Genomic DNA, 21,249 nt, shown 5'->3' on the forward strand with positions numbered 1-21,249 from the left:
CTGACTTGAGCACAGGCTCTCCAGCTTGAACATGTGGTCTCTGGCTTGAGCGTGGGATCATAGACATGACCCATGGTTGCTGGTCTGAAGCCCAAGGTCGCTGGCTTGAGCTCAAGGTCACTGGCTAGAGCAAGGGGTCACCGGCTTGGCTTGAGCCCCCCAGTCAAGGCACAGTGGGAAACAATAAATGAACAACTAAGGAGCTGCAATGAAGAAATGATGGTTCTCATCTCTCTCCCTTCCTGTCTGCCCCAGTCTGTTTCTCCCTTTCTTGCTAAAAAAAAAAAAAAAAAAAGTTCAAAAGAAAGAGCAATGATGCAGGAAAGGAACTATAAACAGATAAAAGACAGGCCCCAGTGGTCCCCACACGCTTCCATTCACACACCTGTGTAGTCCTTTCCCACACTGTACCAGGGTTGGTCTGTGTGACTAATAGAACATGGCAGAAGGGATGGTTTGTCACTGTTGAGATTAGGTTACAAAAGACGTGGCAGCTTCCACCTCTCTCTCTCTCAGATCTCACTCTGTTATAAGCACCCTACAGAGAGGCCCACATTGCAAGGAAATGAAGCCTCCGGCCACCAGCCAGCGAGGAGCCAAGGCCTGCCAACAACCTATTGGTGAGCTGGGAAGTGACTCTTCCAGGCCCATCTGAACCGAGTCTTTAGATAGCCACGACTCCTGCCAACAGCTTGACTGTGATCTCATGACAGACTGTGAACCAGAACCACCTACTTCAACTGTCCCCGAATTCCTGACCCCCAGAAACAGTGTGAGATAAGAAGAGCCTGTTATTTTCAGCCACTAAAACGTTTGGGGGCAATCTATCACAGAGCAAGAGTTAGCTCTTACAGAGTTTGGTACTTGGAAGTGGGTGCTGTCATGACGGAAGTCTGAAGTGTGGGAGTGGCCTGGGAACCAGAGGGTTCGGGGCGAGCACTGGTGAAACCTAGCAGGCCGTGGAGAAACTGTTAGCAGGAATGTGGACTCTGAGGAGGGTGCTGGTGAGCGCTCTCAGGGAAGTGAAAAACACGCTACTGGGAACTGAAGGAACTGGTGAGCTTGTTACGTGGCAGCAGAAACACTACCTCCCGCAGTTATGTGAAAAGAAAACGAACCTACTGATTTGAATGATCTAGCTAAGAGATTTCTGGCCGGGGTGCGGGAGGTATTTCTTGGTTCCTTCTTGCTGGGTATGGTAAAATAAAAGAGGGGAAACAGAAGCTTACAAAAAAAAAAAAAAGAGAGAGACTGCTACTAAAAAAGAAGCCCGGACTTACTGGTTTTGAAGGTCCCCAGACTGTCCAGATGCCAAAGGAGGCTAACATAGGAAACAACTTCCAAGCAAAGATCAAATCCAGGCACTCTCAGGAAAGCATAGTCCAAAGATGAGGCTGAGGGTGTGACTATGAAATCCTCTGTTAAGATGGCAATCCTTTGAAAGGTCGAAGGTGATGCCGTTAGAGGACTGTTCAGTTGGGCAAAAAGCTCTAAGATTTTTAAATGTGTGACTCTTGGATCTTTTCAATCAAACAACATCGCTTCAAAGAAGCTGACAGGCATTGTTCTCCAGCAAAACCCAAAGTGGAGAAAGGATGATCTTAAAGAGATTTGTGGGTGGGCCTTTATTTAGTAAAGTAGATCCCAATAGGATTCTCCGAGGATCTGTAAACTTTTTCAAAAAACTACATCAGCAGAGCCCTGGTGGGATAGCTCGGTTGCTTAGGACATTGTCCTGAAGTGCAGAGGTTGCCAGTTTGATCCTTGGTCAGGGCACATACAGACAGATGTTCCTGTCTCTCCCCTATCCTCTCTCTAAAATCAATGAAATAAACACTTAAAGGATACGAAGTTTCATTAAAAAAAAATGACATTAGCAGAAACATAGTCAACAATTTGGGCTAGAAGGGACAGAGACTGTATAAAATGAATACATGCTGTTAGTCCTCCAGAATTCTACTGGCACGGAACTAGCTGAGAAAATGACTCAGCGCACACACATACCACCTTTCATAGAAATGTAAGGATGACTTAGAGGCAGAAACAGGGGCCCAGAGTATTCAGTGGCCAATGACACGACTGCAGGCTCACGGGAGACCCAGAGGGTAGAGCGCAGAGCCAAGGGCCATGTGAAGAGAAGTAGGACTGAGCTCCGATCAAGGAACTTTCAACATTTCTTGGCTGGATTTCAGAATTGCTATGGACCAAGGGCTTCTTCTGCATGCTTCTTGTTTTCCTCCTTCTTTAACAGGGGTATCTATGACAGTTACCCCATGCTTGTCTCACAACAGTATATTGGTGTGTGTGTGTGTGTGTGTGTGTGTGTGTGTGTGTGTGTGTGGTGGGGGTTAGGGCAGGCCCAGAGATCAAGAAGGAGCTATACTTGAGAAGTTGTACATAAGGAATTGCAAGCAAAGAGCCTATGCATACCTATACATGATATAGATGATAATATACTAGACTTTGAGCTGATACTGGAATCAAATCAAATGAGACATGGGGACGGTATGTATATTTAGCATGTAGGAAGAATGTATATTGTTGGGGCAAGAGGGCAGGTGAAGATAACTAGCCTCTAAGATGACCTCATGAATCTGGCCTCCTGGGATTTATATCCTTGTGTAGTCCCCTTCCACATTGTACTAGGGGTAGTTTCTGTGACCAACAGAATATGGCAGAAGTCATAGCATGTCACTTCCAAGATTAGGTTATAAAAAATACTGCATCTTCTATCTCGGTGACTGTCTGCCTTCTGTCTCTCTCTCTTGGATCATACTCTGGGAGAAGCCAGCTGCTATGCCATAAGCAGCCCTATGAAGAGGTTTACCTGGGGACCAAAAACTAGTGAGGAACTGACACCTGCCAACAACCTTGTCAGTGAGCTTAGAAGTAGGTCCTCCAACCCCAGGTGAGCCCTCAGATGACAAGAGCCCCAACCAACAGCTTGAACACAATCTCAAGAGAGACCCTGAGCCAGCACCACCCAGCTAAGCTGCTCCTGATTCCTGACCCTCGGAAGCTGTGCGAGATAATAAATGTTTGTTGTTCTAAGCTCTAAGTTTTGAAGTAGTTTGTTACACAGCAATAGATAACCAATACAAACAACCAGGCCAAGCTCCATATCTAGCAAACTAACATTGGAAATGACTCCAGCAGAGCCCCTAAAGCAGTCTCTCTCTCTCTCTCACACACACACACACACACACACATACTACAAACACAGGTGACAAGTCCTGTGTTTGTGTAGCACTTGGGCATTCTACCTGCTTTCAGATCACCATCTCACCTGAACTGCAAAACAGTCTTAGAAGATGGATGTCCTTTATCGTAGACAGGAAACACGCCTGGGAGAGGTGAAGCCACACCTCTGCGGCCCACACCTGGCAAGGAGAACCGAACCAAACCCATGCGAGCCAGCACACTCCAGGGGCCACCTCCACGTAGGGCTGGAACCAAGGCCCTGCAGCGGCTCATGTGATGTGACTTCCAGAATATGGAGGGAAGAGCAAAGAGGATGTCTGCTTACCATGTGATGGTTTTAGGCTTTTAGGAGTTAAAAATCCTGCCTTCAAAAACTACAATCCATCCCTCCTCTATCCCCTAGGCCTACTGGCTTCTCAGTGTGCTGGAAACTCAGCACATGGTCATTCTCTTAACTCCAGGTAACCACTGAAGGCTCCAGGGAACATGCAGACTCACCTGCCCTGGTTTACCTGGAGGGATCACTGACAGCCCGGTTCATAAGACGGGATGCACGAGAGGTCACGCTGGGCACGGCGGAGCTGCTTGAGAGCAGTGAGAGGTCGGGGGGATGAGGAGGCAGAGACAGGTCCCCCCAGTTGTGGGCGGAGTAAGTACCACAGTCAAAATACATCAGAGCTTTGGCTAGAAAAGGGTGCCCAAGAGTGCCCTGCTGTCCTGAGGGCAGTGGGACAGTAATTGTGTGACGGGGCCTTGGGAGGGAGCTGGCCTTCATGGACCCTTCCTAGAGAGGTCTAATGATCACCTTCCCTACCCTAGTCCTGACCAAGCATCCTCAACCTTCAGGAACACGAGGGCAGAGTCAGCCATGCCCTCCACCTGTCCCAGCCCGCCCCTGCCCAGCCTCTCCAAGCCATGGCTACCGCTCACGGTTCCAAGACACTGGGCTTGCTGCTCAGGGCGGCCAGGCCACTCCATCTGTTCCCTGGCACCCCCAGCCAGTTGGGGACGCGCGTTTGCTGCGGCCACTCGGCTACGAGACCAAACATGCACACAGCCCCACAGAGTCATTGTTTCTTCTTGAAGAACACTTCTCATCTTTGTTTTGAGTCCACACACATCTCCTGAATTCAGTGTTGGTCCCGACAAACAGCCTGAAATGGAATTCTTTGTCCCTGGACTCCTCCCTTTGAAGACGACCCAGGGCAGCCGTGCCCCCGAGGGAACGCTGTGCCCTGGACAATGCGGCTTGGTGGCTGCTCCTGTGCTGGGCTTATCTGCTCACCTGGAGAGGTGACTCAGGGCAGGGGGCCCGCAGGGGCCTGCCTCCCCCACACAAGCATCCTGCACACTCTCAGGCCTCCGCCCAACCCCGGTCCCTCAGCTGCTGCACCTGGTCCAGGTGAGCCAGGGAACTCACGTGTGGTGGGGAGAGCTCTCTCAGTCTGTGCCAGGCCCGGCACACCCGGCAATGGTGGAGAAGGGAAGGGAAAATCAAGGGAGGACTAAAAAGATCCTGGATGGTGAAGGGTGGGGCAGGCAGAACCTGTAAGAAGGAGCTGCAAGGGTAAGAGTCAGGTGAGGAAGGTCCCGGGCAGAGGGGACCAGCCACGTGTGAACACAAGTGAGCTGGGCCTGGTCACGGGGACAAGAGACAGGGGTCTGGAAGTGCAGAGAGCCAGGACAGGAGGTGGCGGGGAGGGGGCAGCCTGGGCAGGTCTGTCTGGGGAGAGCGGTGAGGTCAGGTACGGCTAGCACTGGTAGGAGGCTCTGAGGGTCTGTTTGAAAGGCCACGTGCTGTCTAACAGCTCTTCCGAAAACCTCTGCGATATTGATGTGTGGGTAACTGTTTTCAGCTCCCATGAATTGTTGGGAAGTTTGTCCAGCAATGTGGGCCTGTCCACTCCTGGTGCTCGGGTCATCTGTCTGTCTGCCTGTCCAGGCCTACTTGGAAAGAACCAGCAGCTCCATCTACTCTGCATTGGGAAGGGCACTGAGATACCCTCAGATGCTCGGACTACTTGGAAAGAACCAGCAGCTCCATCTATTCTGCATTGGGAAGGGCACTGAGATACCCTCAGATGCTCGGACAGCTGAAGACAATGACACACACTGCCCCTTGAGAGGTGACCACTGGGCACACAGGGATACCTTGGCCCTAACTTCCCCCATGGGTGCTAAGCACAGACTACCTCCGGGGATCCGAGGAAATGTCTCCCTGAGTCATTTTAATTCTGTTTGTTGATGTCTTGCCTAATTGAACCCCTGCATTACTTCTAGAAGCCAGGGCCTCTTAAAATACTCCAAACCATAATAGAGGCCACCTTGGCTTCCCCAAAACACATGCATTGGAAGAAACGGCTAAACTTAAATTACTGGGAAAACTCAGAAATAACTCTCAGAGCTCAGGGTAAATGCTGACTCAGGCAGGAAGGCTCTTTGGTATTTTTAAAGCCTGTGCTCCCACCCCTGCCGGGAGCCTCGGAGAGTGGCGGGCACCCCTGTGCTTGGAGCCCACCCTCCTGGGCCTGAGGCAGCCGGCGGCAGCCCCCCGGCCAGACTGCCCTCCCCTGAGTGCTCCCACACCGCTGGGAGCCTCGGAGAGTGGAGGGCACCCCTGTGCTCTGAGCCCACCCTCCTGGGCCTGAGGCAGCTGGCGGCAGCGGAAGGAAGCTCCCTGGCCAGACTGCCTCCCCTGAGTGCTCCCACTCCTGCTGGGAGCCTCGGAGAGTGGAGGGCACCCCTGTGCTCTGAGCCCACCCTCCTGGGCCTGAGGCAGCCGGAGGCAGTGGAAGGCAGCTCCCCGGCCAGACTGCCCTCCCCTGAGTGCTCCCACCCCTGCTGGGAGCCTCAGAGAGTGGAGGGCCCTCCCCTGAGTGCTCCCACCATCCTGGAACTCACACCACCCTTCCTGTCACTGGATGGACCCCCACAAACCTGGGAAGTCTCTGGGCTGTTACAGGGACTTTCTAAGTGTGTCCTCACATGAATCATCCAGATCAGGGGTCTTTAGGTATGACCGCCCTGGTGCAAGTGTGCAGAGGCAGAAGGAAGGCAATCCTGTCGGCAGGATCTCGTCTGAAACCTCACCATTCACTCAGGTGCTAGCCCTCCCCTCAACCCATGTGAAACCAGTAGCCCCCAGCCTGCCTCACCACCCTGGCACACGACTTAATCAGGGGGTGGATGTAGAAGGTGGTGAGGGGCCCAGAAGAGGAAGGCCACGTGTGCCGAGGAGGGCACTGAAGGCAGTTTCCCAGCAGGAACCGGGTGGGACCATCGGATCTGAAGTCAGACACAGGCTCAGCTAATTTCCAGCCCTGCGACGTTGGGCAAGGGACTTCACTGCTGTGTGCGAGTTAGCTCCCTCGTCTGTGAAATGGGGATGAAAGCAGCAAGTTCTCGCCAGGCTTTTTGGAAAGGTTATTGGAGCTGGTATTGGTAGAGGGTTCGCTGTGCCTTGACCACAGAAGTGTTTGTGAAATTGCTGAGAGTCTTCTGGGTGGGGCTGAGGTGGGCGGGGCTTGCCCAGGAGACTGAGATCCTAGCACTAACAGAGTGCACAGCCCATCGGATGAGTGAGGTGTCCCCACGCAGCCAGGATGCTGGGAGTAATGGAGGCTCAGCCAGGCATGACTGGTGCCCAGGATGCAGACGGGACCAGATCTGGTCCTGAAAGGTATCTATAGGAGCAGCAGGCATAGCCCGGCTTTCTGGAACTCTCTGGAGGGGGCATGTGGGCTGGGCTGAAGACACACGGGGCAATGGCTATTTGCAATAAAAGCCCCAGCTGGCCTCCAGATCGTCTCTAGTTCTGCCTTTCCCAGCCCACACTTAAGGAATGGAATATTCCCAGGAAGGGTTTATTTCATCTCTAGCCCTGCACTGTCCCAAATACACGTGAGAGCTGGGATCAGGAACCCTCTTTGATGTCTGAGAACACCATGGGCTCCACCGTGTAAGGGAATTACCCTGGGCTACACGAAAAGGATGAAAACCTAGATTTACAACTGCTGGTCCAGCGTTCTCTCCTCCCTGCATGCTGCCCAGGGCACAGGGTCCCCGCCACAAGCATCAGGAAGAAGAGGGAGTCGTGCTGCTGTAGTTAGAGCAGGGCACAGGGTCCCCGCCACCAACACCAGGAAGAAGAGGGAGTCGTGCTGCTGTAGTTAGAGCAGGGCACAGGGTCCCCGCCACCAACACCAGGAAGAAGAGGGAGTCATGCTGCTGTAGTTAGAGCAGGGCACAGGGTCCCCGCCACCAACACCAGGAAGAAGAGGGAGTCGTGCTGCTGTAGTTAGAGCAGGGCACAGGGTCCCCGCCACCAACACCAGGAAGAAGAGGGAGTCGTGCTGCTGTAGTTAGAGCAGGGCACAGGGTCCCCGCCACCAACACCAGGAAGAAGAGGGAGTCGTGCTGCTGTAGTTAGAGCAGGGCACAGGGTCCCCGCCACCAACACCAGGAAGAAGAGGGAGTCGTGCTGCTGTAGTTAGAGCAGGGCACAGGGTCCCCGCCACCAACACCAGGAAGAAGAGGGAGTCGTGCTGCTGTAGTTAGAGCAGGGCACAGCGTGGGGACCTCTCGTGCACTTGCCTTCACGTGTCATCTCCCGGCATCCCCGCAGGCACATCTGTGTCCTCGGGGACAATAACAGGCCTGTCAAGGACCCCTATTTTCTCAAGATCTGATGGCTGGGGAGGAATAAGCCAGCTCTGAAGCCCAGTGAGCCTGCCCAGGCCCTGGGCTGCCCACCACACACTGCCCCCAGGGAAGGCTGAGTGGCTCGGTGCAGAGGCCTGGTCACCTGCGGCCCTCAGAGTGGCTTGTTTTCATCTGCTCAAGCAAGGGAGGAAGTTGGGGGGTTCACATTGGTGGGCCAAACTCGAAATGCCTAGCATTCCAGAAAAAGCCTTCGCGGGGAATCTTGTCCCAGGCACAGACCCAGTGGAGATGGCATTGGTGTCTCTAGGGCCAGTTTCCTAGTCAGCACCCCCTGCGCGGCTGGTACCAGGCACACGCCCCCTGCCTCTTCCTCAGTCTACTTTCCTGCCCCAGGTCCTGCACCATTGCCATCTAGGGTTTATGGCAGGGGTCGGGAACCTTTTTGGCTGAGAGAGCCATGAACGCCACATATTTTAAAATATAATTCCATGAGAGCCATACAACGACCCGTGTATGTTATGCATTATCCAATAAAAATTTGGTGTTGTCCCGGAGGACAGCTGTGATTGGCTCCAGGCACCCGCACCAGGAACATGAGCAGTAGGAAATGAATGGATTGTAATACATGAGAATGTTTTATATTTTTAACGTTATTATTTATTTTATTAAAGATTTGTCTGCGAGCCAGATGCAGCCATCAAAAGAGCCACATCTGGCTCGCGAGCCATAGGTTCCCGACCCCTGGTTTATGGGGTCTGAATGAATTCTAATAGCTGGGAAAAGGGGCAAGAGAGTGAACTCAGAGGATAAAGCTCCACTTCCCAGCAGCGGGCACAGAGTAAGAGATGCCCGCTGCAGGGTAGGCAGGCCTGGCACCCAGAGACCACGTCAAAATGAACAAAATAACCCTCACATGGATGTGGGTCCTGGGCAAAGGGCATGCTGGTCCTTCCCTGGGAAAGGAACCCCAGGACCTAGTTTGTTTTCCCAGAAAGTGTGATGCTGAGTGAGGGTGGGTCCTGAGCATGCAGCATGTACCAAGAAAGAGGGGCAGGAAAGGGCTCACAGGTGAGTCAGGGGCTAGCCTTGGTGGGGCCCTCTTGGCATCTGTTCTGATCAGGAGTAATGGGCAAGGTGGGCCTTGTCCAAAGGGCGATCTGGCCATTGCACAAAGGCCAGACCTAGGCCTAACCATTGTCCTAGGTGGAGCAGGGCCTACACATCAATCAGACACGGACCTGGACATCTGGCTTCAAGAAATGAGCTGTTCTTCTTTCCAAGAGAGCCCGCGTGGGGTGGGCGTGGGGGAGGAGGAGAAGGAGACTAAAAATAATTCCTATCTGACTCATTTTGCTTAGAATCTGACAGGGCTGCCTGCCAGGTGGGGGTTTGCCTGTCCCATTTTCTTATCTATCTTTAGCAGGGACTTAATGAGGGCAATTTCCTTGCTGGGATAAAGGCAAACCGTGGGCCATGGGAGCGTGGATCTGTCTCACTGTCCCCTGGGCTCCTGATGACAGGATGACAATGATGGCCCCTGCAGGGCTGAGCGCTCTGGAGGGCTTCAGGGACGTCGCCATCCCAGGATGGGGTAAACGAAGCGGCAGTCCCTTCCGTGAAGCCAGGTGACAACAGGCAGAGGAAGGGTCTCCTGCTTCCTGTTCCTTACCCCCCAAGCTCTGCTACCACCACACAAACAAGATCAATTACTCAGGCCTGAAATCCCATCACTCACAACATGCTCCTTTACCCTCAGCATCTTTCTCCCAGTTTCAAAGAGCATGCACATACAGTCAGTCCTGGTTATTCACAGGAGGCATGTACCACAACGTCCCGAACTCATCGAACTAGCGGTAACTGAACCATGGCTCCCAGGGGAAATACAGGGTTAGGTTCCTGTGAGCCTCTGGCTCAAGGCGTTCTCTCCAACTGATCAATACATAACCTGCTTTGTGTGTGTTTCTATGTAAAGACACCTTATTTAATATACATTGTTGATTCATTGTAGCAACACTGAACTCATGGCCAACAGCTGCTGCAAAGCTTGCTGGAATGAAGCTTAGCTTATCTAACACATGCATTTTCTCTGTAAGGCAATCTCAGCCTTCTGGTGCTTAAAAACACTAGACAACACTGCAGCCCAACACTTGGGTGTCATTTAAAACAGCAAATTCACCAACAAGATGCACATGAATGTGAAAAATCCAGCACTACATAGATCGCGGAGAGGACGCGTGTCCAGTATGAGACCTGAAACCAGAGGGTATAGCATCTCCTTGTTCAACCTCAGCTGGGAATGTGGGTGTCGGGTGGCTCAAATATTTCACCATTCTGTGCAAGTCCATGGATGACCATGAAGGCACTGTGAGAAGATTTACGGCCACAAATAAATTGTAGAGAGGAGGCAACTTTGCAAATATGGAATCCATGAATGAAGATTGACAGTACTTGCAAAAGGGCTACCTGTATAGCTCCTGTGCGAAAAGCCAGTGGAGATTTAGGGCTCTGAACTAGGTTAATACCTGTGCAGTTCCTGGTGGGCAAGAGCTGGGACTTAGTCATCTTTATAGGATGAAGGACTCCTGACCAGAGAAGTGTCTGAGGTGCTAAAGAGAACACCAAGCTCCAGAAAGCAACTGTGGCTTAGAGGTGGGGTTTAGGGAGGCAATGGGCACCCCTCAGGGTCCTCCGTGCCTATAAGCCCAGGTGTAGACAGGAAGAGGGGTAAAGTGGCTTCCAGAATGGAAGGAGGGATCTCCTGTAACCAGTGAGGACCAGCACAGCAGGGGGTAAAACGGTCAGGTTTGTCAAGAGGTGGGCTTACCAAGGGTTAATAACAACTCTGAAATGATATTTTTGTAGAGGTTAGAGACCCTGTTTGTTATCAGTGACCTAGAGGATGTCACAAAGAGCTAGGACATCAAATCTGATGGCTGACTCTAATTTTGTCCCTAGAGAAAGAGTCTGGCACCCAAGGATGGTTTGGGCACAAGTTGGCAGAGGAAGGGAAGGAGTGATGAGCTTCTTATTTGGTTCTACAATTAAAAAGACACCAAGCTACAGTCATGGTTAATCATAGCTGTTGGAAGATCTGCTCACCCCAAAGCATCTGGCATGTGGCCCTACAGCACCACTGGGGCCCCGGGATTGGGTGGCACTTCTCTGGAGTTCTCTGGGTACCCTGCCTCTAGGAAAACTGCCTGGCTAAGAGAGCTCCTAGCCCAAGGTTACACCCCACCCCTGGGAAATCCCCATGCGATGACCAGCAGACATGGGAATCTAAAGACCTGCCCCTTCACTCTGAAGTGTCACCCCAACGTCAGAACTGCCTTTGGGTCAGAATTTCCCACCCAGACCACATTGCAGCTCAACTCCTTCCTCTGCCCAACCCTGCGCCCTTCTCCTGCCGCGGACTCTATTGATCCCAAGGCTCTCCTTAGTCAGTGTCCTGCCTGCTCACCTCCACCCAGAGTCCGCTCCCCAGGGAACACAGACTCTGACAGACATCCATTCACCACCTCCATTTGTCCTCTCTTCAAATGGAGCGGAGGCGGGGCAGGAGTAGAGAAAATCCCCACACCGGAGGTGAGACCTCACCCACGGTCAGCACAGGCGGGCTGGGCAGGATGGCCAGGACTCAGGCCTCCTCTGCCCTGCATCCTGAGGGCGGGCAGCTTGAGGCAGGAGACAAACCCTAGTGGCCCCCTTCCAGGAAGCAGGTCTCCACCATGGATGGGGACAGAGCCCCCGGAGGCACGCTGCTCTTTTGAGGAATGCATGAAATACTCACTTGGTACATTCACATTATGAAATGCATCACTTGGTCTGAAATCAGCAAACATCTTTGACCAGTTTCCCAAAATAAACAAGTAGTTACCAGTAGTCCCAAGTTTTAGGAATGTTTCTAAGGAGAAAACCTTTGCACTCTTTATGAGCTTAACCTTTTCCTGACAGACGAGGAAAAGACATCTGCGACTGAATTTTTTTTTTTTTTCTGAAGCTGGAAACGGTGAGAGACAGTCAGACAGACTTCTGCATGCGCCGGACCGGGATCCACCCGGCACGCCCACCAGGGGGCGACGCTCTGCCCACCAGGGGGCGATGCTCTGCCCCTCCGGGGCGTCGCTCTGTTGAGACCAGAGCCACTTTAGCGCCTGGGGCAGAGGCCAAGGAGCCATCCCCAGCGCCCGGGCCATCTTTGCTCCAATGGAGCCTCGGCTGCAGGAGGGGAAGAAAGAGACAGAGAGGAAGGAGAGGGGGAGGGGTGGAGAAGCAGATGGGCGCCTCTCCTGTGTGCCCTGGCCGGGAATCGAACCCGGGACTTCTGCACTCCAGGCTGATGCTCTACCACTGAGCCAACCGGCCAGGGCCCGCGACTGAATTTTAATCACAGAGCCCCTCGAAGCAGCCCATGGAATGTGGGAACAGTCTGCAGGGGCTGCTCTGAGAGGGCTCCCCTTCCCTGCTAGCCCCAACAGTGGAGGCAGCGCTTTAAAAGCTGATCCAGGAGAAGGAACAATTGACCCTGCGTGCCCTAGAGGGGAGCAAGGCAGAGTCTCTGGGCTCACAGCACACCCTGCACTCGTGGGGACTGTGAGACAGCCAGCCCGCGCTGCCCACGTCTCCACCCACTCACCTTACACGAGGGCCTGGAACGCCCTCTGACGCGAGCAGTGAGTTGCTGCTAAGACCGATCCCAGGGACCTTACAAGGACTGGCTCATTTAAGCCTCCCAATTACCAGACCCATTTTACAGAAGAGGAAACGGAGTTTTCAAGATTGGAAGTAACCTGCCCAGATCAGTTAGTGAACGGAGAAGGCGGGGTTCACACCCAGTGTCTAATTCCACAGCATGGGCCTCAGACTTCAACAATTAGAAAAGCAATAAGGGCGGCCCCAAACCCCTCAAGAGGTGACCCTGAATTGGGACAGTGCAGACTTGTGGGAAGACGAGGGCTCTAGAGCCCAGTTGGCAAGTTCTCACTCGGGGCTGTGGGGGTGACAGGCGCTCAGGCTCGGGGACCTGCCCTCCTGCAGGGAGTCGGCAGCTCTCACACACAGATCCAGTTACTTTCCAGGAAGACGGAAGGCCACAGTCCCCTGCAGGCTTTCCAAGGAGAGCCACAGAGACACCACGGGGATAGAGCAAGTCATTTCTCTTCATGTGACATTGCAGTCACACTCCAACTATGCACCTACCAGCTGCCTGCTCTTGGTCTTTTCTGGGTCAAACGTCCACTTGAGGTTGTAGAGTTGAAAGGGAAAGAGATTTGGAGTCAACAGAGGCAAGCAAGTTTAGCTCTGCCACTTCTGAGCTAACATCCCTGGCCTCAGTTATTCTATCTGTTAAGTGGGGGAAACAGTCCTTGCTCTCCCCATGAACAGAGGGAGAGGTCAGAGGCATGATGACACAGATGCTGGCTGTGCTCTTTGGTCACCAAACATGATTCTGGTCACCTCGCAGGGGTCTTCAAACTTTTTATAAAGACTGCCCACTTTTGCAGTGCTCCTCAACCTGGTCCCTACCGCCCACTAGTGGGCATTCCAGCTTTCACGGTGGGCCAATCACGGCACCGTTTGGTTGCTCTGCTACCGCCCACCATGAAAGCTGAACCACCCACTAGTGGGCGGTAGGGACCAGGTTGACCAGCACTACAAAAGTGGGCGGTTTTTATAAAAAGTTTGACGACCCCTGATCCCTATGCAAGCCTCTCGGGATGGTTTATGCCACAAATACTAGGAAAGTTTACATGTTATACAGGAGCGTTAGCTATCAAGCTCAAATACAAAGGTTTGGGGCTTAGCAAGGCTACTATTACCCATCATCAGCTGGGAAGGTTAGGGTCCACCTGGTAATATCTGTAGCTGCCCCTCAAATGTCAGAACCACAGGCTCCACAGAGAGGAACTCAGGAGGCCTCTGGTATTGGCTTCCTGCTTCCAGGTAAGGAGGTCCTTAACCCTTTGAGTAGTGAGTTATTTTCATGCTCGCTGACCCCCTGGGAGTGAGCTTTTTTTCAAAAAGTGAAATTAGTTCCAGTTCCAGTTTTATTAACTTAAAATCATGTTTGTTTGTTTCCAATGTATGGAAACAGGAAGAATATATATTTGCCTTTTTTTAATGTTGCCTTACACACGTACGATCATACTCTGGATGGTCAGGGGGCACGAGGACGTACACGAACGTTCGTACTGCTCAAAGGGTTAAGCTGTCTGGCTGCTTGCTCTTCTAAAAGCGCCGTGTCTGGGGCGACTCCAGGGTGGCTGGGTGACAGACTGCACCGCATCTCGTCTGGACTGTGAATGGAGGTGGCATGCGACCCGCACACACAGCTCGCTCGATGTGCGCCTGCCGCCCTGCATTGCAGTCTGACCTCTGACAGCCAAGACGTCTGTTCCTTGAGCCTGTCTTTGGTCCGGCTGAGCACGCTTTCCTTCTATTTCAGCTGACTTCCTCTGGTCTGGGGCCTCGGGAGCGTGGGGGCAGCTGCTCCTCAGCCCTCCGTATAAATCTCTCAGGAGCGTACTGGCCTGAACATCCCTCCCCTGCAGCCTCCTTGTCCCTGGCCCCGTCCATTAGCGTCTCCACACAGGACATACTTTCCATCCCTTTAATCATCTTTATTGCCTGGCTTTGGACTCTGTCCCGGGTCCACATCCTCTGCGAGGTGTGCTGACCTAACCCGGCGTTTGTTAACATGAGAGTGGCCCAGCGGAAGGGCAGCTTCCCAGTGCCTGCATGTCACGCTCCTCTTCCTACATTCCTGGGTCACGCTGCTGCTTTCCGGAGGCCTGCCACCGTCCAGGGGACTCCTGCTGAGCTCGGCGACCTGGCCTGCAAGTGGAGGTGGGGACCTGGATGCTGAGCCTGGGCAAGCAGGTCAGAGGGTGACCGTTCATTCAGAACCTTGGGGCAGAGGAGGAGGGACCCCAGGCCTCTGCAGTCCCTAACACCTCCCCAGGCCCCTGGGAACCCCGGGCGGGTGCTTCCCACACCTCCCGTTGGCCAGGAACCCAGAAACCAGGAATTAGCCTCTGGGAGGTGGCGCAGCAACAGGGGAGCGACAACCATGGACAGGGCTCGCTCCAACTCCCCTGGCTCGGTGTCCTCTCCTCATGCCGCTGCATACAAGTGCCCAGGAGCTCTGGTTTCTGAGCTGGGACTGCCCTCCACCCAGCTCCCCGGCACGGGCTGTTCTCGGCGTCAGACTCACTAAACCCACCAGCTGATGACGAGGCCCGTGCCCGGTCCTCCGGCCACCCCAAGCTGGGGCCACCACCCCACACTCCTCGTTCAGGGCACGAGTGTGGAGGGAGGACCCAGGGCCTCGGTCAGCCACAGCTCTGACTTCCAGTTGCTGGAGGAAGACAGGCATGTCTAGTTTTCTGAGCAAGGATGTCATTTCTTGGCTCTCCGAGTACATTCTCTGCTCATTAAAGGTAAAACCGCAAGCCATCACCTTTATCTAAGAAGAAACTCCCTCTAGAGCAGAGGTCTCAAACTCGCGGCCCGCCCACCAATTTTGTGCGGCCCGCAGACTGGCCCGCAGATTAATCCACGAAGTTTGATTAGTCTGCGGGCCGCACAAAATTGGTGGGCGGGCCGCATGGCAACGAGTTTGAGATCCCTGCTCTAGAGGAACACCTCATTTTAATTCCTCAGGCAGGCCTCCTTCCTCCCTCCCTCCCTTTTTTATATTTCCATTCAGAAATCACTTATGCACATTCAAGCAAAAAAAATATACGATAACACCTCCTTTGCACAAATGGCCACATCCTGCAAACACTGTTCTGCACCTGGGGTTTCCCATTTGAAGTAAACCCCGAAGACCTTCCCACGTCAGAAAGCCCTGGCAGAAACAAAGGCCTGCCCGGGATGCTCAGCCTCCACCACCTGCTCCGACCCAGGGCAGCCTCGTGGCGCCTCTTCTGGCCCCTTGCGGTCACCCAGGGCTCCGAACTCCAGGGAGATACTGGTTCCTGCTCTAGTTTAATGCTCTCCACGCATTTGAGAGCAGTAGCCCGTGCAGGTGCTGAGCTGTGTGTAACACGTCACAGAGCAGCTGAGCATGTGCCAGGGACGGCTCCTAGGGACTGGGGGGGAGGAAAGTCAGATACCCTTGAAACTGTTATCTCCGGAGCCTCCCGGGGGCCGTATCTCAAAATGCGCATCGGCTGGGACGGGTCCTCACCTCTCGGACCGCTGCTGCTGTCGTCGCTGTGAGGTCAGTGGAAGGAGCATTTCTCCCCCCGAACTGCAACACGTGCCCTGGACTCCTGAAGGTACCCATTCCAGGGCTCAGCCAAGTTAAGTGTAGCTGCTGCTACCCAATCGGTTACCAACCCCACGTGCCGACCTCATAGGTATCAGCTGGTGTCCGCAAAACGCAAAACACAGGCCTGGAACGATGGAGCCACAGCTGGCCAACAGAGGAAAAGAACACCCAAGGCTCGAGACGCGGGCTCTCCTACCTTCGGTCATTTCTTCTCCTCCGAAACAACTTCTTCGTGTGCGCAATCTCCGCCTCGTGGGGCAGCGAGTGGTAGCCCTGGGTGTGAGGGAGGAGAGGCATCATTAGCAACGTCTGAAAGATCGCGAGAACCAAACTCACCATAACGACATCTACGACAAAAAGAAATGGAGCGTTTGGAAAGACTTGGCCCTGACCACCAAGGCCAGACGGAAAAACGGAAAACACTTGAGTGAATACATTTCCCACCAGGCGATGGTGCTGGAATTACAGGAGCAAAAGCGCAGGGACACAAAGGGGACCTCAGGATGCCTCATCTCCAGCCAGTCACTCAAATTACAGGTGAGAACGCCCAGGCCGAGAGGTGCCCGGGCCGTCTGAGGTCTCAGGTGAGAATGCTCAGGCCCAGAGAGGTGCACGGGCCGTCTGAGGTCTCAGGTGAGGACGCCCAAGCCCAGAGAGGTGCACGGGCCGTCTGAGGTCTCAGGTGAGAACGCCCAGGCCCAGAGAGGTGAACAGGCCGTCTGAGGTCTCAGGTGAGAACGCCCAGGCCCAGAGAGGTGCACGGGCCGTCTGAGGTCTCAGGGGCCCAGAGAGGTGCACGGGCCGTCTGAGGTCTCAGGTGAGAATGCTCAGGCCCAGAGAGGTGCACGGGCCGTCTGAGGTCTCAGGTGAGGATGCCCAGGCCCAGAGAGGTGCACGGGCCGTCTGAGGTCTCAGGTGAGGACGCCCAGCCCCAGAGAGGTGCACGGGCCGCCTGAGGTCTCAGGTGAGGACGCCCAGCCCCAGAGAGGTGCACGGGCCGTCTGAGGACTCAGGTGAGAATGCTCAGCCCCAGAGAGGTGCACGGGCCGTCTGAGGTCTCAGGTGAGGACGCCCAGCCCCAGAGAGGTGCACGGGCCGCCTGAGGTCTCAGGTGAGGACGCCCAGCCCCAGAGAGGTGCACGGGCCGCCTGAGGTCTCAGGTGAGGACGCCCAGCCCCAGAGAGGTGCACGGGCCGCCTGAGGTCTCAGGTGAGGACGCCCAGCCCCAGAGAGGTGCACGGGCCGTCTGAGGTCTCAGGTGAGGACGCTCAGGCCCAGAGAGGTGCACGGGCCGTCTGAGGTCTCAGGTGAGAATGCCAGGCCCAGAGAGGTGCACGGGCCGTCTGAGGTCTCAGGTGAGGACGCTCAGGCCCAGAGAGGTGCACGGGCCGTCTGAGGTCTCAGGTGAGAATGCTCAGCCCCAGAGAGGTGCACGGGCCGTCTGAGGTCTCAGGTGAGGACGCCCAGGCCCAGAGAGGTGCACGGGCTGTCTGAGGTCTCAGGTGAGAACGCCCAGGCCCAGAGAGGTGCACGGGCCGTCTGAGGTCTTACAGTGTTTGCACCAGAGCTGGGACCACACCTTGGATTCCCTGGCTGTATGACTGACAGGTTACTTCTCCAAGATCAAGCTCCCTGACACAGCAGGTACATTAGTATCTTCTTCTCTGAACTGCTGAGGATCAAGAAGGTGCAGCCCCCTAGCAAACGCTAAGCCTCATGCAGAGGGAATGTACTAGAGCCTAGGTTTCTTCATCCTAATTCTGTGCAATTTTACCCAAGATCCTCATTCCTTAAACTCCCTGAGAACAGTTAGGGAAACATGCATATAGCTATATGCCTTTCAAAATTTTAAACTGGGGGAAATCCTAAGGATGGTCTTCTATGTATTGTCATCACGTCAATAACATTTATCTGTTTACTCCACGATTGATGAGAGACCCTCTGTTTATAATGCTGGGTTGATCCCACAAATGCCAGACCTCAGGCAGAATTATTTGCAGAAGCTGGGCTGATAACCAGCCCTGTTCTTATCACCTCCCTCCCTGCAGCAGAAAAGTGTCTTCTGATGGCACATGAGGAGAGCATTGTCAATGTACTACGGATAGCCTGGGGACAGGGGGTGGGGGTGGTATCGAGGCCTGGGGGTCGGACAGGTGGGGGCAGTGTGGCTTGTGTCTGGGACACCTGGGTACAGGCTGACTCAGAGTCCATGGGACCTTGGATGTGCCCAGGGTGAGAGAGGGAGTTTCAGAACCCACTGTTCTGGACAGTGGTCAGTGAAAATTCATGTGGCCCAATCCTTACTCTACAGGTGACAGACCGAAATCCAGAGAGCTCACACAATGGATTAGAGACAGGCAGTTCTGTGAGGCTGGTGGCCCAGACTCTCAATGGTGGGGCACGGGCAGCCCTCTGCATTTGGGCTCCACAGTTGGGGGCCCTGCTGGCCAGAGTTTAGTCCCTGACCAAGGTGCAGGAAGTGGACAATGGCAGCTCTGGCTGTGCCGAGACTGGCCAGTCTTGGGGAGCTTTCCACGGGGCTGTGAGAGGGCAAACAGGCTCAGGAGGACGCAGGGACCCTGATGTCATAGACACTCGGCCTAGACTCCCATTGAGTCCAGGGAGGGAATGACACATTTCAAAATACATTTTAATAATAGTCTCTCCCTTCCACCCTCTCTTGCTTCCAACAATGCAGCCCAAAAGGGGATGAATGAATTCCGGGCTCCAGGCAGCCACAATGGGCCTCTGTGGCTTTAGGATGTGCTTTGTTTAATGGTTTTCTCAAAGGATATTATTTGCTTTCTTTAATACAAAACACAAACAAGGAAAAACACCGTCTTCCCCTCTCATTTCCCCTCTCCCGCCCCAACGCCGCGTACCTCCGCTGGCCTCTTCCCTCCCTCTCTCCCTCCCGCTTCAGGTCACTGCGGGAACACGCTGGGTGTGCCGGCGGAGACAATGGAAGGAAGCCGAGCTCCCTCTCGAGCTGGTGGCCTGGACTGGGATCTTAGCTCTGAGCCCAGGCAGAGGAAGCTGTCCACAGCTCTTGGCCGTCCAGGAGCCCAGGAGGTGCCAGCTGCCCTTGTCTGGGCCTCTGAGTGCAGGGCTCTGACCTGCATTCTGGCCTCTTCTCTGCCCACAATGGCCAAAGCAGGTGGTAGCTTCCCTGGGGCCCAACCTCAACACAGAGTCCTAACTCTCTGCCAGGACCCAGTGTGGCCCAGCGGGCATGCAGGGCTGCTCAGGGCTCCTCATACAGCCCTGGCTGAGAACCATGTGTGTATCTATCCAATCCCTAATAAACCTATAGGCACGTGCATGTATAAAATACTGTCATGGTTAAAATAATGGCTCTGCAGCTGAGCTGTGACATTCAGTCTGGCTCTTCCTCTTGATGGTTGTGTGACTTTGAGTAAATGACCTAACTTCTACATGCCTCAGTTTTCACACCTGTAAAATGGAAGAATAACAGCATCATCTTCCTTGTGAGGGTTAAAGGAGTTGGTAGACATCTAAAGAACGTAGGAAGCATCTCTAGTGTCATGGCCATCCTCCTCCTCCTCACCTCTCCCATGATCCTGACACTCTGCTCAGGACAGAGCGTGGTGGGACAAGCAAGGCCATTGGTCCCTGTCCTCAGGGGACTCCCAGTGTTAGCAGAGAGTCCAGCAGAGGGGCCCGCAGGAGGGGGTGTGGGAAGCCCAGGTCGGGAAGGCAGAGGGAGTTATCAGAGAGCCTGGTGGCCCACACGGTGAGCTGGGGAAGGACCGAGTCCTGTTTATGCTGTCCTTCTGAGGGAGGGGGAGGGGAGAGGGGAGGAAAGGGGGGGAACGGGGGAAAGAGTGGGGGAGGGGGGAGGGAAGGGGAAGGAAGAAGTGGAGGAGGGGGAGGGGAGGGAAGGGGGGAACGGGGAAAGAGTGGGGGAGGGGGGAGGGAAGGGGAAGGAAGAAGTGGAGGAGGGGGAGGGGAGGCAGAAGGGGAAGGAAGAAGTGGAAGAGGGGGAGGAGAGGCAGAAGGGGAGGCACGAAGGAGGATCCAGTGACCTTGAAGTGTGGTGCTCTCTCTCAATCACTGTCTAGAAAGCAGCTGCCCTGAAGCACTGTCCACAAGGTAGAGTGGGGACGGGCGGCATGTTCTAGGCAAGGAACGCCCAATGACAGGAGTGACAAGAAATCTGGGAAGGAAAATGAGTTGATATCTCCAGGCCTGGCCAGGGGAGCTGGTGTCCAACTCTCAACCAGAGTTCCCTCCCTGCTTCTTAGACAGGACATACCCCTTCCACGGAGGAGCAGAAATTGATCAGGCTTGCCAGAATTATCTTTTAATTTTTTTTTTTTTTTTTTTTTTTTTTTTTTTTTTGCATTTTTCTGAAGCTGGAAACAGGGAGAGACAGTCAGACAGACTCCCGCATGCGCCTGACCGGGATCCACCCGGCACGCCCACTATGGGATGACGCTCTGCCCACCAGGGGGCGATGCTCTGCCCATCCTGGGCGTCGCCATGTTGCGACCAGAGCCACTCTAGCGCCTGGGGCAGAGGCCACAGAGCCATCCCCAGCGCCCGGGCCATCCTTGCTCCAATGGAGCCCCGGCTGTGGGAGGGGAAGAGAGAGACAGAGAAGAAGGCGCGGCAGAGGGGTGGAGAAGCAAATGTGCGCTTCTCCTGTGTGCCCTGGCCGGGAATCGAACCCGGGTCCTCCGCACGCTAGGCCGACGCTCTACCGCTGAGCCAACCGGCCAGGGCTTCAGAATTATCTTTTAAAAGTATAAGTGACCTTTGCTCTAATCCTTCCTTCCTCCCTCCGCCCCTCCCTCCCTTCCTTTTTTTTGAAGAGAAATAGTCAGTGGAGGCAAACACTCAGGTTTGTGAGACCTCACATGATATGGTGGCAGCCAGCTCCCTCACCTAATGTTACTCCATTCTCGCTGCTGCTGGGGACCAAAGCTACTCCTTTACAGCCAGGGCCTTCCCACGGACCTTCCTTCTGCAGAAGCATGCTTCACCCCATTCATCTGGTGCTCTGATCCTTTCCTCAACAGATCCTTCCACTCCCCCCGTGCTTGAAAGAACGGTACGTGGATGTCAGCCCAGGTCATGCCAGTCCAGGT

General features: G+C 54.2%; 1 protein-coding gene and 1 non-coding gene across 6 annotated transcripts in view; both read right to left on the reverse strand.

Annotated features, from left to right (window-relative positions):
- Positions 1-21,249, reverse strand: part of CTIF (cap binding complex dependent translation initiation factor) — a 272,016-nt gene that overhangs the window by 114,528 nt on the left and 136,239 nt on the right. For all 5 annotated transcript variants that reach the window (XM_066246447.1, XM_066246446.1, XM_066246445.1 and 2 more), the window contains one exon: positions 16,335-16,411. In XM_066246447.1, coding sequence (XP_066102544.1) covers positions 16,335-16,411 — 77 coding nt within the window. The remainder of the gene's footprint in view (positions 1-16,334; positions 16,412-21,249) is intronic.
- On the reverse strand, positions 12,158-12,233 carry TRNAS-GGA (transfer RNA serine (anticodon GGA)). The gene has a single exon. It is a non-coding gene; the product is annotated as a tRNA-Ser (tRNA).

The sequence above is a fragment of the Saccopteryx bilineata genome, chromosome 11, assembly GCF_036850765.1.
Source record: "Saccopteryx bilineata isolate mSacBil1 chromosome 11, mSacBil1_pri_phased_curated, whole genome shotgun sequence".
In the NCBI taxonomy this organism is placed as follows: domain Eukaryota; kingdom Metazoa; phylum Chordata; class Mammalia; order Chiroptera; family Emballonuridae; genus Saccopteryx; species Saccopteryx bilineata.